At 42.7% G+C, this 16,036-nt stretch overlaps 1 protein-coding gene across 1 annotated transcript; it reads left to right on the forward strand.

Annotated features, from left to right (window-relative positions):
* The first annotated feature begins 477 nt into the window (after positions 1 to 477).
* LOC118118224 (segment polarity protein dishevelled homolog DVL-3) lies at positions 478 to 15,760 on the forward strand. The gene is made up of 15 exons (XM_035171242.2): positions 478 to 1,111; positions 3,056 to 3,125; positions 5,844 to 5,959; positions 6,645 to 6,757; positions 7,451 to 7,586; positions 8,519 to 8,609; positions 8,715 to 8,784; positions 9,015 to 9,154; positions 9,866 to 9,942; positions 10,084 to 10,151; positions 10,242 to 10,391; positions 11,856 to 11,987; positions 12,400 to 12,567; positions 12,768 to 12,971; positions 14,442 to 15,760. The coding sequence occupies exons 1-15, from the start codon at positions 951 to 953 to the stop codon at positions 14,798 to 14,800; spliced, it is 2,055 nt and encodes a 684-aa protein (XP_035027133.1). The 5' UTR covers positions 478 to 950; the 3' UTR covers positions 14,801 to 15,760.
* Positions 15,761 to 16,036: the final 276 nt, after the last annotated feature.

A 16,036-nucleotide genomic window follows, 5' to 3' on the forward strand; every position in this document is an offset into this window, starting at 1 on the left:
CTGAGGTGCAAGACACAACAGCAAATAAGAAAACAAAATGACAAGAGGGGAATGGTACATAATAAAACAACAACTAATCTGTAATCGCAACAGCAAATCACAAAACACAAAGGCATTAACATCTAAAAGAAAAGAACGGTAACTGCTTTTGACACGGCTAGTCACTGATTGGATGGAAATACTGTCCATGTTTTAACAGGAATACTTTTGATTTTTTTTGTGATTTATTATATTTTGTGATTTGCTGTGGGATTTGTGTTTTCTCCTGTTGTGTTTTGAGATTTGTCGTTGTGTTATGTAAAGGTTTTTTGGGGGGGGGATTCGTCGTTGTGTTTTGCTGTTGTAATTTGCACTTCCGGTCCACGGTATGTTGCTCATATAACCTTATACCTGCAGCGTGGGTGCCCCCAATGCCCCGCTCTGTAGGACCGCCTCTGTTGATTGTATGCACTGCAGCAGGCCTCGCGCAGCTGCCACTCTCCTCCTCTCCTGTAGGTGGCGCACTTCTGAGAGAGGCTCGGACGGTTGTGTGCAGTTTCGTGTGCAACAAAGTAGGAGCCTGCAGCTGGCGAGCGGAGAAACCAGAACCTCCAGATACCGATTCTCGTTCCTGGCTTTTCTCTCTGTTTTCCACTCGTTTCTCAGCCTCCACTGCGCTGTCGGGAGTCTGATACAAACGGGAACTGACGCAGTTAAATCGTCGGACGGGGCTCGGACGCTTTGCGGCGGAGCAAGGTGCTTCTTCGAATTTAAAAGGCTGGCGTAGCGTCGGCGAGCTGGCGTAGAGAAGAAGAGAACCAGGGCTACGCAGCGAGTCGGTCAGCCGGGGAGAGCCGGGAAGACCACGGCACAGCCGCCGCCAGCGCCACGGGGAGTCGGGGCCCCAGAGGGAGCCTGCCGGGCCCTCGGCTTGATGCACCCTGCCTGCCTCGCCTCAGCCGCAGTCCGAGATGGGGGAGACCAAGATTATCTACCACCTCGACGACCAGGAGACACCGTATCTGGTGAAAGTGTCCGTGCCGGCGGACAAATGCACCCTTGCAGACTTCAAAAACGTCCTGAAGAAGCCCAACTACAAATTCTTCTTCAAATCTATGGATGATGACTTCGGGTAACTGTCCAATGGGTTTATCGTGTTTAACATGGAGTCGGCATTGGGCTCCGGGGTTTTCCTCACGCTACAGCAGCTAGATTAACACTAACTTGGTTACTACCTCATTCAGCCGGCCTGTCATCAGTGTTAACGTTACCTGGCTGCCGATCATTAGCTAGCTCAATGCCTTGCAGTTCCTTTGTTAGCTGCTAGCGACGGGGCTCGCAGCGTTAGCAGCTCTGCTCAACGTCCTGACCCCGTTTGTTTACATTGCTGGTGCGGCTAGCTTACGCGACTCGGGTGCCTTGACTTTGTCACACCGAGCCTGGTGTTTGTCAGGTTAACGGACCCCAGAGAAAACCCTGGCTGGCATTGTGACCCATTTTAGGTAAAGTGGGGAACATGGTAGTATTTGACTGAACTGATAATAACCAGTTACTACAGTCACCACCAGGCTAATGTGCTAACATGCTAATGTCAGAATGTACACGGCCAGTTTCAGTGAGTCCAGCAGGCCCCCGCTGTTGTTGTCTGTTAGCCCGAGGAATGCGGAGTTGAACACAGGAATGCCCTGTTCATCACCGTGGCAGCTTTATGAGCACGTCCCTTTGTGTTTAAACAAGGCTGGAGAAGTAGACGTTTTATGTGCCTCCAGACAGGGACTTCTGCTCAGCAGAGAAACGGGCAAATGTACTATTTTTAAACAGCTCAGCCAGGTTTCCCAAGTTGTTTTTGGCTAATTCCAAACTCCAGGGTGGGGCAACAACTCCTGGACGTTGGCAAGTGGGGAAGAAATGTTTTGAGAGGGGCCCACCTTGTCCATGTTGGGAAGAGTGGTCTGGATATCCTGTAAATTAGATAGTGAAACCTTTACTCCAACCTGTGTTGGTTTAGATCGAGCAACCCGTCTGACTGGAACAGAGATTGGAGATCCTGACAGAAACTCCCACTGACCAAGATGCACAACCATTCCTGTCCCGACCTGTAGCCTTGAGGCAACTGCTACATTTGTGCCTGATTTGTTTGCTTGAAGTGACAAGGTGGTGGATAGGAACCATTTGACACCTCAATCAAATGTTATCTTTACAGCCCGTAATCACAATCTGCCTCATATGGTTTAACAATCTGTACAAGGTGCAACATCGTCTGTTCTTAGCACTCAAACAGGGTGATCCTTAGCCCGTTGTAGATTGATCAATCAAAACATTTATTTGTTTTTATTATTTGGTTGAAACATGTGAGAGGAATCATGTTTATCCTGGAAATCTTTATGTTCCTCAGACTGTTTTTAATTTCAGACCCAAGCATTTCCCTTTTTAGTACCATTTGACCACAGGCATTGCGTTTATATTATGCCTGACCAAGATGGCTTCTTTTGACTGGTTTTCCAAGTCTGTGCTTGTAGCTTCTAAAACATAATGATGTCCGGTTTCACCTTGATATTCTGTTGATATTCTCTTTTGAACAGTGCTAAATTGTGTTAATTTGTAAGCCTTTCAAATCTTAATTGACAGATCATGCATGTTAAGTAAGCCAATTTTCTCTGGTTCATTTTCCACATCCACTTGTAATACAGGGCAGCATGCTGAATAGTTTCTCCTAACTTAATTGTTTCTTTTCTTCACCATAGTTTCATGTTACCATCTACAAAGTATCAGGGAACAGTTTTATCTCTGCATTGAGGACATTTCAATTGTTTTCCCTCTGTCACTACACAATACTTCGCTCTGACATTTTCTATAGGCACTTTGTGTAAGCAGTATATCTTGTTTTTCTGGCAGTGTAATAGTAGTGTAGTAAGTGCACTATTAAATCAGCATTGGTTGTCCCAGTTGTCAGTGTCTGCCCTTGCTGAAGTTTCGCCCATCTCCATTGCATCTAAATGCAGCCACATGTTTTATTGCCCCGAGAGCTTTTGTGTTGGTAAAGGTTCACTGAAACAAAGCTTTGTTCTCTTTACAGGGTGGTAAAGGAGGAGATATCCGATGACAACGCTAAGCTGCCCTGTTTTAATGGACGTGTGGTGTCATGGGTAGGTTTAACGTACATCCGGGAGCCATTTTTCTGGTTTGTTTATTTGTTCGTTGGTGTGCTTCTGTCTGTGTTCACCATGTCTGTGTGGCAACTGCGTGCGTTCATGTATATCAGAGATTCCCATCTGTCGGCCAGTGACAACCATACTCCATCTCTAGGGAGGGGCTCCATGCATCTGCGTGATAATATCATTATCACATAATGACCCGAGGAGCAACACACACATGAACAGCGTGATCTTTTTCTCCTATTGTGTTTTTAAGCACCTTTTTTCTGTGTTTCAAAGTTTGTTTGTTTTTTTATTATTAATTTGATATGCTAGTCACCACTTGCACCACATACATACACGTGCTTACGTTATGTAGTGTTTGATTTAGAGGCTCTAAGCAATAATCCTCCCATCTCCACAAAATTAGAGACATCTGGTGTTGGTGCACAGTCGGCCTTCCTCTCTTGTCGACGTTGAAATTGGATTAAGAACAAGTGAAATCACAGGATAGGAGGAAAACACCCATAACAAAGAGCTTCACTGCATTTCAATCTAACAAGAAGATTGAATCTTAGCGAAAGGAGAGAACAAAGTTGAGAGAAAGAATGTCGTGTTGTGAAAGGGTTATGCATTTGGTTAATTTCGTACAGTGTGCTTATATTAGATCCTATTTGAGGGACATCAAAACAGTGTTATCGCTTCATGTTGGTGTGCGTTATCCAGTGTGCTCATTCCAGTGTTACCCTCTCTTGCGGTCATTTTCATTAGACTGTGCGCAGAGGTTTGGTTTGCTGTAATTCAAAGCCAGTTCCCCTCTTCGTGTGTGTGTGTGTGTGTGTGTGTGTGTGTGTGTGTGTGTGTGTGTGTGTGTGTGTGTGTGTGTGTGTGTGTGTGTGTGTGTGTGTGTGTGTGTGTGTGTGTGTGTGTGTGTGTGTGTGTGTGAGAGAACATGTTTATCTCTTGGGGGTTGTTGAAATGTTCCGTGTACAATGAGCTGTTATTCCTGTTACGTTGTGTCCATTTGTTTGTCTCCACCGTTCATCTGTTGGCTTGATTGATTGCTCTCTGGGGTCCAGGGGCCTGGCTCGCTAGCATCACACCACATCATCACAATGGGCCAGCACCCTGGGTCTGCCATGTTTATTTTATTGTCAGCTCACAAAGGTATATTGCCTATTTAAATCTTTACACCTTAGTGCGCTACAACTGTCCTGCTGTAAAAATGAAATGTACTGAAGTGGACTCCAAATGTGATAGTACACATACACACTATATATAGATATAACTGAGAAAGGGTTAACATGATTAGTTGTACGGCACATCATTACAACAATAATTACTCTTATTTAATTACTGTCTTTAATGAAACAATGGTTTGCTGTATTATTTCTGAACTGGTCATTAATTTTAAAATCCTTGCCGTAATCTATCTCATTTAAGACAAGTTGCCCAGTTGCAGTATGATCCAATTAATCTGCTATTTTTTTCATTTGTTATTGGACAGCCCCCATTTTCTTCCCTTGCAAAGCTTTCATAGTAAAAATCAATTAAGGTGCACAAAAGCCAAATATTTTAAGTGTCTGGTTTCTCAATGTTGGAAATTTAATGCTTCTTCTTGACATTCAGTCTCATAATCTGAACATCTTTGTGTTTTGGACTTTTGGGTGGACAGAAATAACACATCTTGTTGATCACCTGGGGTTGTGGGGAAATTGTGATGGGTAAAGAAAGTTAATTTAGTTTGGTTTCAGGAATGGTACAACTAAGCACTATGGAGATAATGTGAGATAGACTTGATGGGTGTGGTGATGATAACATGAGATATGACTCTAGACACGTGACGTGAAAATGAACCTGGTGTTCTGAAAAAACAGAACATGATTCTTTGCCCTGGAATCTAGTAAACAGCTGCGGTTCTTTATTTTGTATTTATTATTTTACACAACAGATACAGTTTATACTGAAATGTATATAGCTCAGCTATTACATCAGCTCCTACCAAATTTGATCTTGTAACCCCCTTCAAGCTGCTAATAGAGCAGATAGCTTCACACAGATCTCCTGTTAGATTTTAAGTTAGTTTTTGCATGCAAAAGCAAATGCAGCAATGGACAACAGCCAAGATGCTACAGAACTTAAGAACCACATTAGACAGGGTTTTAAAAATGTTCCCTGAAATGTGTTGGAAGTTAAAAAGAGATGGAAATGTAAACAGCTGAATGTGCTAATATTAAAATGTGCTGGTGAAATAATTTCCTCTGAGCGCTCACGGCCCATTGGAGCCCACTTTTTCCCACACTGTGGTAACTCAGGCAACGCTGTCAGGTAGACAAACCACAACTCTTGACTCTGTGTTTTCTTTCTCTCTTTCTTTCTTTAATCCATAGCTGCCTCTGGACAGCTTTGCTCTGTCAGCGGGAAATTAGGAGAAGGCAAATAAGTTTTTAGTATTTGTGGAAGCATTTTTAGTCCCCAAAGTAAGAGCACATTTGTAGCTATTAGCTGTTTTATTTTGTAGTAATAGTTTACGTACCGCCTATAAATGCTGTTCAGGCTGTAGGCTGTGATAGTACAACAAGATATCCTGAATATGGTGTAGTGTAAATATAGTAGTGCCCTGACGTGTGTCTGCCGCCCACTTATTCTATGTCTTCATGTGTTCTCTTCCCTCTCTGTCTTTGTCTCACCCCTCAGACTGACCTGATTCTCTGTTCTCTTTGTTAACAGTTGGTCTCGGGAGACGGGGCCCACACAGACACCGGCTCAGTTGCAGATAGTATAGAACCGACACCCCCTTTGGAGAGGACCGGGGGCATCGGAGATTCTAGACCACCTTCCTATCAGTCAGTACACTCAAGAGAAGACTTGTTGCATATTTGTCTAATGTGCAAAAGAGCGAGTTTGTGTAACGCTTGATTCTGTGGGTGTGTGAAAGAGCGAGAGATGCCACGTGTACTTTGTTGGGCTCTGCGTATGTGTCTTGAATGAACACATCTGTGTTTTCTAATAACCTCAGTTACACAGGAAACAGCTAATTGAATAGAAAAAGTGTGACTGCTGAGGAGGAAAAATAATTTTTCTTCCACCCATCAAACAAGTTATCTTCATGCTGGAAATAAATCTTTTGAAACTTTTGATTTGGTAAAGTAGATCACGGATTTCTCTCAGTCATGCTTCCCTCTTACGAGTCTTTTAGTTCTTTAATGTATTTGTTAAAAGCTTTTACATTTATCTTCAAGTAAATCTGTGTAAAGTGTGTAAAAGACACATGATCGTAATAGAACAGAAATCTTCAACTGACTTAAAAAAGTCAACCAACACAACAACTTCAATTTCTTTTAGCCCCAGAGTGAATCCTCAACCACACTGAGCCAGAGCTTTTACATTTGATACAGTTTATGATGTGATTTTAAAAATTAGTACTTTATATAAACTTGAAATGAACTTAACTGCTACACTGATGTTGATCGATTGTATTTCTCTTTTTTAATGCCCACCCTCTCCCCTGTTCTCTCGCTCTGTCTAAAGTGGGAAAGCAGCGAGCGCTCGAGACAGTTTGGACAACGACACAGAGACCGGCTCCATTGTGTCGCAAAGGAGAGAGAAGGAGCGGCCAAGACGGAAACACACTAACGACCACGGTCAGAAAACTGTAACTTAAGCTGTTTTCAGACATGAACTCCTCCATTGGGTCTGGGCATTCTCTGGACTTTCATATGGGAAGAACGCAGTGGGAGATTGTTAGGGTCATGCCCGGTCACAACAGGAAAATGTTTTAGTTTGCATCAGTAAACAAGTTGACATCTTTGTCTGTGTTTTCTTCTACGTACAGTATCTGACGACTTTTCCCCATCCTGAGACATATGTATTTTTTAGTTTTTTCTGCTTTGCTTCTGGCGCATGTTAGAAATGTTGTCAACTTGCTCACTTTTCCAGTTTCCATTTTCCAGACATTTTTCTGCTGTATTCTCAAGTGGGCTCACTCAGACATTTTCCAGACATGGCACTGAAAGTTCAGAGAAATGTCGAGATTATCTGATTGGGACTATTGGTTCCTCACATTCAGCTCCAGAAAATCTCCAGAAAAGTTTTGTTCAGTGCATGTCTGAAAACAGCTTTTGTGTTTTTATGTTTCTCGTTTTACTTAATGTTTTAGGAATTGTGTTCAAGGACTTGATTACCTTTTCAGAATGATTCTCCCAAATTGGCACAAATTAAAACCTGTCTCGCTGTCTTTGCTGAGAAATGTTAGAGTTACATCCTTGGTTTTTTAACACAACTTCTTAATTTCCATGTGTCACATGCATTCTGATCATGATGTCGTCTTGCTGCAGGTGGGAGGCAGAATGGCCTCTCATCGCGGGCAATGGGGCGCGGAGGAGCAGAGTACGACAGCTGCTCGTCCTTCATGAGCAGCGAGTTAGAGTCCACTTCCTGCTTTGATTCGGAGGATGACGACGCAACCAGCAGGTCAGACGTTTAGCTTGTTCACTCAGAAAAGCTATCTGGCTGGAGGAAAGCATCTACATTTACAGATGATGGCTTTTGGCAGAGATTAGCACAGACTAATTGTCTAGCGGTTTTGGGGTCACCCCCTGGTTCTCCTCCAGGGCTCGTAGAAATATCTGCAACCCACGTTAAAGCCTCTGCTGTTCTCAGCCTTTAGGCATCTCCCAGGATGACTTTTCCTGTTGTTGCAGCTCTAATAGACCTGATTTACCGTTTCTTTCCGCTGCAGAATGAAATGGATTTTTTCGCCTCAACAAAATGTCTTGATACTGGTGCCAACTCAGGCTTTGTCAGGACATAACTTCTAAATTGAGTTAACTGGATGCTGTCGCAGAAACGGTTAAAGCTATCCTGACTCCTGGCCAGCATAACTTTTATTATGGAAATATAATAAAAGTTATTATGTGCGGAACAGGGAGGTTTACATACAACATTTACACAAGTTACATGAAGACAATTTGATTATGGTTCGGCACAAGTATTTTCATTTAGATTATGTCCTGGATTGTAAACTTGATTTAGGTAGAAAAGATAACTGAAATGATATGGTATAATTTCTTATTTAAAGGAGCTATATTTAAGTTTTGCTGTTGCTGCATAGCCAACATTATAATTAACAGCTGTTTACTTAGCAATTTAGCAGAAACATTACAAGTTCTATATCAAACGTGATTTCTTTACTTGCCAAGAGCTTTCTCCAGCAGTGAAGAGCAACACCAGCATTAACTCTTCTTTTGCTTCTATATCTATCTCGTCTTTGCTTTGTACTAAAGTTAGCATAATCACATCGTCACATAGTTAGTCATGATTAGATCAAACATTAGAGTGTGTTGTGTTACAGCATTTCCATGTGTGTAGTATATTCCAAATGCTAAATATCTTCTCGTATTCAGGTTTAGCAGCTCCACCGAACAGAGCTCCTCTCGTCTAATGCGACGACACCGCCGTCGCCGACGGAAACCAAAGGCCTCCAATATTGACAGGGTGAGACCACGCACACACTTGGAAGTACAGGACTGCAAATCATACCTAAATTTCTTTAAGAAAATGTATTTCTTTGCTTTCCTCCCATTTCATTCTTCCCTCCAGTCGTCGTCATTCAGCAGCATCACAGACTCCACCATGTCTCTGAACATCATCACCGTCACCCTCAACATGGGTAAGTGACTTAACTATTCGGAAGATGTACACAGAACATGGTTGCATTTGAATGAATAAATATGTAGTCTGTCTTTTTCCTTAATAAAGCTTCCTTGTGTTGTCATCCATTGAGCCAGATTTCAAAAAGTCCTGTCACTAGATCGGAAGATACACAAATGTTAACAATTTGTTCTACTTTAATTCTTAATTACATCCCTGCTGCTTCGCTTGTTCCCCTCCACCTCACAGAGAAGTACAACTTCCTGGGCATCAGCATTGTGGGTCAGAGTAATGAGAGAGGAGATGGAGGAATCTACATTGGCTCCATCATGAAGGGAGGAGCTGTGGCTGCAGATGGACGCATAGAGCCTGGGGACATGCTGTTGCAGGTGTGTGTCTTTGTGTGTGTGTATGTGTCGGGGGGGGGTGGGTTGAGACAGAGAGAGAGTAGACACACATAGAGAATGAATAATGTGTGTAGGTAGTTACCTGGGTAAAACTTCTCAACAGGCAAAACAACCTTCATTAAACGGTTGTTGTGAGTCAAGCATATTTGCGGATTCAGATGTCGTCAGAGCTGATCCGAGCGTCTCTAGTGTAGGTGGCTGCATGTTGTGTTGTTGTTAAGTGCCAGCATCTGCAGTGAAGTGGAAAGACTTAGTAATGTGTGAGCAATAAACATTTTTTCTAATCAATGCCACAAATGCTTTTAGCATTATGTCACTACACCACATGTGATTAAAGATTTGTACAAACCTTTTTCTTTTTATCTATTCCTCTATCCCATGCTTGTTTACATTTCAACGCTCACTCACATAATATTAGTAAAAGTGCTGTATTGCATGGTAAAGAAACTCAGTTTGTGCCTCACTTTCCATTATTATTCTTATGTGGCACCTCATGTTGAAACAATGCCAGTCTTGCTAATTGCTCTGTGCAGCTGGATTTAATGGACTGGCTGTGAAAATGTTATACCTCCCTTAAACAGGGAACAATAAAGTGTGAGGTTTGTCATCATTTGAGAATCAGATTTGATCTGTTTTTTCCAGCTTATGTGTACAGCCTGAGAGATTTTTTTTGTTTTATTTTTATCCCTGTAGGTGAATGACATCAACTTTGAGAACATGAGCAATGACGATGCAGTCCGAGTGCTGAGGGACATCGTGCACAAGCCAGGGTGAGCAGCACAAATTAGCACAAACTCCAACCACAGTTGTTAAACAGAACATAAATTAATTCTTGTAAAGGTGCAGCTGAGACACTTCAGTTTGTTTTTAGATCAGTGTGGGTGTAAACTCTCTCGTGTTTTTTTTACCAGCCCCATTACTCTCACCGTGGCCAAGTGCTGGGACCCAAATCCACGGGGCTGCTTTGCTCTGCCAAGGAGTGAGTATTTGTTTCTTCTTCCGTCGTGTTACTCTGGCTCGAATAAGGTCACCAACTCCCAAATGACTTCCCCGCCTTTCATTTCAACAGGCGAGCCAATCCGGCCCATTGACCCAGCTGCATGGGTGTCCCACACAGCGGCCATGACTGGGGTGTACCCTCCGTATGGCATGAGCCCTTCCATGAGCACGGTCACCTCCACCAGCTCCTCCATCAGCAGCTCTATCCCTGAGACTGAACGTGAGTCCTTTCGCCCACTGAGGCTGCATGTTGTGGCCCTTAATAAAGGACCTTTTGTTCAAAACAACATAACATATTGTATTTTAGCTCTTAGTCGTGGTTTTCCATTCACTTTTATTTAGTCAGTATCTATCCTGAACAAGATCTTTTATATTTTCTGTTCTTCTGAGGTATAGAAGTCCTACAGGATTGTTGATATTCCAGGATATACATTTTTTTAAACAAACACAAACCCTCCAACCTCCAAAACTGCGCTAATATCACTATCTTCCTCTGGCGTGTTAGTAAATCTCTGTTAACTGTGGCCCTGCCCTTTCACTGCATTCCTGCAACCTCTCTCCGTTCCAGCTTTTTACTGAGCTCAGCCCCACAGCTTCCATCTGCTCAGTAACTCTTGTCAAAACTAAGCTCATAACTCACAACTTTCATCCTCCCTGTAATCTTTGGAAGGACAGTGATGTTTTTTTTCTCCTTTCTTTCTGGAGAAATACCTCCACTCGTAACACACTTTCTGATCAAGTTTTAGGGATTTTCCCTCTCAGAAAGAACATTAATTTCACTTGATCACATGCTTTGGGTAAATATCTGCGATCTTCCAACACTTAAAAAGAGAGGTTTGGCTGGTTCTGTCACCATTTTTCAAATTTAATGGCACATTTTTCGTGTGCTGTAGATAATTGGCTAGGAGGGTAAAAAGTGTAGCTACAGTAAAGTTTAAAAAGAGAGTTAGGCTTTGGTGTGGGTTCCTTTTTATGGAAAAAAGTGCTACAAAAAAGCAATGAAACCTAGCATTGTTAATCTTCAATGAAAACATCTACTTTCCTTGAGTTATAGAATGCTGAAAAACGTGTGCAACACTCAGAAAATGTTTGCAACCTTTTTATTGTTTTATTACAGTAACAAGGAATTCTGGAAAAGATTAAAAAATCATGGTTGAACGGGAGGTAAATGAGGCAGTGAGAGAGGAAGTCAGAACTTTTAAAAGTGAATTACAGCACAATATTTGACTGCAATAATCCCCAGTTAGATGAAACGTAAGATATAAGGACTTTTAATTCACTATGAACAGGCTTTTGTTGGAGTTTTGTCAAGACCGGCTCGGTCGTGGTCCAGTTCAAACAAAGATCAAACCTGATCTCGTCTGATTTGCGTCAAGGCAGAAAGAGACACAAACTACACTCCAGACCACAGGAAACCAAATCCTATTCCTAAACAGACTTACATTTTTGTAGTTGTCCTGATAACAGCACTCAGCAGTTTTTTCATTTTAAGTTTTAGGGGGGGAAAAACAAAAAGCGGCTCAACTGTTTTTATACATGTAGGAAAATAATATATTTTTTCCAAACAGGTTCAGTGGTAAATATGTTTGATATGAGACGGAGAACCAGAGTATTTCAGCTCTGTGAGGAGAATGTGGTTCAGCTGCTGTGTTTACTTGAACGCGTGTTCTGTGATATTTCCCAGGATTCGATGACTTCCACCTCTCCATCCACAGCGACATGGCAACAGTTGCTAAGGCCATGGCCTGCCCAGAGTCAGGCCTGGAGGTGCGGGACAGGATGTGGCTCAAGATCACCATCGCTAATGCCTTTATCGGTACGTCTGTCAGAGCAGAGGGCATGGACTCGCATTTGTAATTTCCTTCATCAGTATGCATTCACATCTTTTCTTTTATTCTCTCCATTCAGTTTGTAGACTGGCTCTGTGAATTCTAAAGTGACGACATAAAGCTTCTTTCTTCAGTTTAGGATTATTCTTTGTCTTAATGAAGCAGCACCATCACCAGTTTTCATGGCAACAACCGTTTAATGACAGTTATGCTAATAAGCCATGAATTTATTTTGCCTGTTGAGAAGTCGGCAGATCTCCTGGTTCATTGCTCAGTTACACAGAAGATGTATATGTACTTGTCAAGGATAATTGTGTGTTGTTGCTGGCCAAAACGGGCAAAAAAATAAGCTAAACTGCAGAATTCACATTTTACGAACGTGTGTCTCTGTGTCTTCAGGTTCTGATGTGGTTGACTGGCTCTTCCATCACGTGGAAGGCTTCTCGGATCGCCGCGAAGCCCGCAAATATGCCAGCAACCTGCTGAAGGCCGGCTACATCCGACACACTGTGAACAAGATTACTTTCTCTGAGCAGTGCTACTACGTCTTTGGAGACCTCTGTGGCAGTAAGTGCAAATTGCAGCCTTCATTTTGCTAAGATCTGCCTGGAGTGTGAGCAGTAAAATTATCTATACCGTTTGTTGTTAGGTTGTATTTCCTGCCACTTCTTTTGAATGCACTGTTGTAAAGTAGGACAAATACATAATAGAAGTGGGTGGTTACTGCGGTAGTCTACATCCTTGTTTCTTCCTCTTTCCTCCCTTAGATATGACCCACCTGTCTCTCCATGATCACGATGGTTCCAGCGGGGGTGCCTCAGATCAGGACACCCTGCCCCCTCTCCCCCACCCCGGGGCAGCTCCCTGGCCGATGCCCCTGCCCTACCAGTTCCCCATCCCTCATCCTTACGACCTGCCACAGCCCTTCCACGGTGGACCAGGCGCTGGCAGTGCAGGAAGCCAGCACAGTGGTGAGTGCAGTGCGAACAGGAAGTTTCATCACATCAACAGTATAGTTATATTCAAAACAACCTCAAGAGAAGGGGGAAGTATTGTGTTTGTCTGAAACTATTTTGATACAATGTTCAATACTGGAAAAGCAATAGGCCATCCAAAATCAATCATTTTAAGTTTTAGGGGGGGGGAAACAGAAAGCGGCTCAACTGTTTTTATACATGTAGGAAAATAATATATTTTTTCCAAACAGGTTCAGTGGTAAATATGTTTGATATGAGAAGGAGAACCAGAGTATTTCAGCTCTGTGAGGAGAATGTGGTTCAGTTTCATCACATCAACATCCAAAATCAATCTTTTGGGTATTTACTTGACCTGTGAAGAGTTATGTGTCTTCACAAATAAATATTTATCAAAATGTTTATTGAAACCTTTCAAATAGTTGGATTTGACTTTTTTTTTTATATTAATCAATCTGTCTGTCTGCAAACACTCAAGGTTTTTCCAAAACATATTTAAATTAGACTGGCATTCTCTCATTTCTTATGAGGGACAGAGGGACTTGTGCCTCAGGAGGGAGAGGAATTCAACATAGACCCAGATGAGAATATCAACACAAATGTCTCCATACAGTGACTTGTCCAGTGCTTGTTTGAGTTATAATACTTCAAAGACTTACAGGACACAGTCTGGCTCTGTTGAGAGTGAAAAATATTTCTTCCAGCTGCTCCAAAGCTGCCTTATTTTCATGATGCATTTTGTGTATTGAAAGTGTGTAGAAATAGAAAACCAGACATTGTGGTTTTAGGAGCAGTCTGCTTACGCAATTGAAATGTTTACTGACCAACAACAGCTGGACCCACTGACTGCACACAACATCTCATGTGTTCTGTCCTGATTTAATGCATGCACACTACTGCAATTTGAATTTGCTGGTGAATATCTTAGCTAACAAGATACAACATGAAAATAACAGTTTGTTTCATTACTTTTCAGGTTTTGCCTGCTTGAAATGTTTGTGCTGAGTTAAACTAACATACCACACCTCTGTCTCTCAAGTGAACTCATACAAATTATTTTAATCTCTGTGGATTTAATATCATATCATGGAACATGCATCTCTAGCACTATAGTCATTTTTATTCATATCAACTGTTAGGGTTTCATTCATCATTCTGAAGAACTTGCTGGAAAAGCAAACAGGCTCAAAATGAAATGAATGTAATTGCCTCTGGTAATGGCTGAGATGTTTAGCCGTTGAAGGCAGAGAATTCTCTGTGACCATGTCTGAGTTAGTCATGAAGCTCTCCTGAGTGTCTCCCACTAACTGGGTCAGCACTGACTGCATCACTTCACTGGCACCCAGGTGGGAGGGAGAGGCTCATGTAGGTCATACAGATTTAATAAAAAAAGGGTAATGTTTTTTTTGTTGTTTTTTTAATGTCACATTTGGATAATAAGTACCTCGTCTTCTCCTCTGTCCACAGGAAGCAGTGGTTCAAACTGCAGCAAAAACGAGGGTCGGAAGTCCGGCGGCAGTGGCAGCGAGCCTGAGATCAGGAGCCACCGAGCTCCTAGCGAGCGCTCAGTCGCTCCCCCCAGTGAGCGCAGCGTCCGCAGCTCTGTCAGCCACCGCAGCGCCAACTCTCACTCCATAGCCTACGGGCCTGGCCTCGTTTACGGCCCCCCTGGCCTGCCCCCCCAGCCCCCACACTTGTCTACAGCTGCGCCTGGCGCCCCACCGGGCCGAGAGCTCGCCTCTGCACCCCCCGAGCTCACTGGATCACGCCAGTCTCTGCGCATGGCGGTGGGCAACGCCGGAGAATTCTTCGTTGATGTGATGTGATGTAATGCAGGTTTTAGGCCGATTAAAGTAGCAGATTGGGCTTTCTCATGACGTTGTGAGACTGAGAAGGACAGCGTGACAGGACGGGAGGTCCTGTAACCCCAACGCTGTGATTCCACTTTCCTGAATGGAACCAATCCTGCTGTGTGTGCGAAGAGAAAACGCTCCCCCTCTCTTTTGCTTTTTTCCTTATAGTAGTGGCCATACTTTCTTCAGTGAAGAAGCCCCCTCAGTCAAGATTGAACCAAAGCAGCCTTTTTCCTTTTTACGCTCCTTGGTGGGGAAGAGTTTGTGTGAGGACAAAAAGCAAGAGAGAGAAAGAGGGAGGGAGGCGGTGGAAACGGACGGCAGGGGAGGATGAGTCAGCGGTTTTCTACATGGATGTTTTTCATTTGTTCTTCTCTTCACTCTTCCCTCCTCTTTGCCTTCCTTATCTTGCATTCTCTGTCCTCCCCCACCCCTGTCCACGTCAAAACTGAAAGAGAGAAAAAAAAAAAAGAAGCCTCTTCACCCCTTCCAATCTTACAATTCCCACTTGCTGACCCCTAACAAGATGAGAGAGAAAAAAAAACTGTAACAAAGCTGAAACGAACACTAACTGTTGACCTTATTCAGACTTTTTAAATGTTTGCTTGACTTAAAAAGAGAGAAAGAAATGGAAATAATTGTATGTAGTGCAAGAGAATCGCAGTCCTTCTTACTGTAAGAATGCATTTGTTTAATTATATATACGTAGTTGGTCACAACTAGTTTCATTCTCTAATGCTTAACATGAGCATCCAGCTTCCAGAGTCATTTTTACACTACACTGCTGCATTTTCATCTGTTAACCAGAGCATTTTCTGACTCTGTCTTGTGATAATGTATAGTGGAAAAAAAATCCTACCATGTCTTTCACACTACTCTTTTATTAAGGAAAAAAAATGTCTTTTTATTTATAAATATAGTTTTATGACTTAACTGTGCTGCTCTGCGTTGTTTTTGTGTGTGTGTGTGTGTGTGTGTGTGTGTGTGTGTGTGTGTGTGTGTGTGTGTGTGTGTGTGTGTGTGTGTGTTGAAACCTAGTCTTTTTTTTATTTTTCCCTATATGTTACCTCAGGTCATATTTGCGTTTAAAAGCAGCAGACTGTCCACGAGCAGGAATGTGAAGGTCAGGCAATCTGGTGCACAGATGTTTGTGTGGGTGCATTTGCCTCAGAAGTGAATGACCTTATGCAGAAAGTTGTGTGTTTCTAG

This window comes from Hippoglossus stenolepis, chromosome 11 (genome assembly GCF_022539355.2).
Source record: "Hippoglossus stenolepis isolate QCI-W04-F060 chromosome 11, HSTE1.2, whole genome shotgun sequence".
Taxonomy (NCBI): domain Eukaryota; kingdom Metazoa; phylum Chordata; class Actinopteri; order Pleuronectiformes; family Pleuronectidae; genus Hippoglossus; species Hippoglossus stenolepis.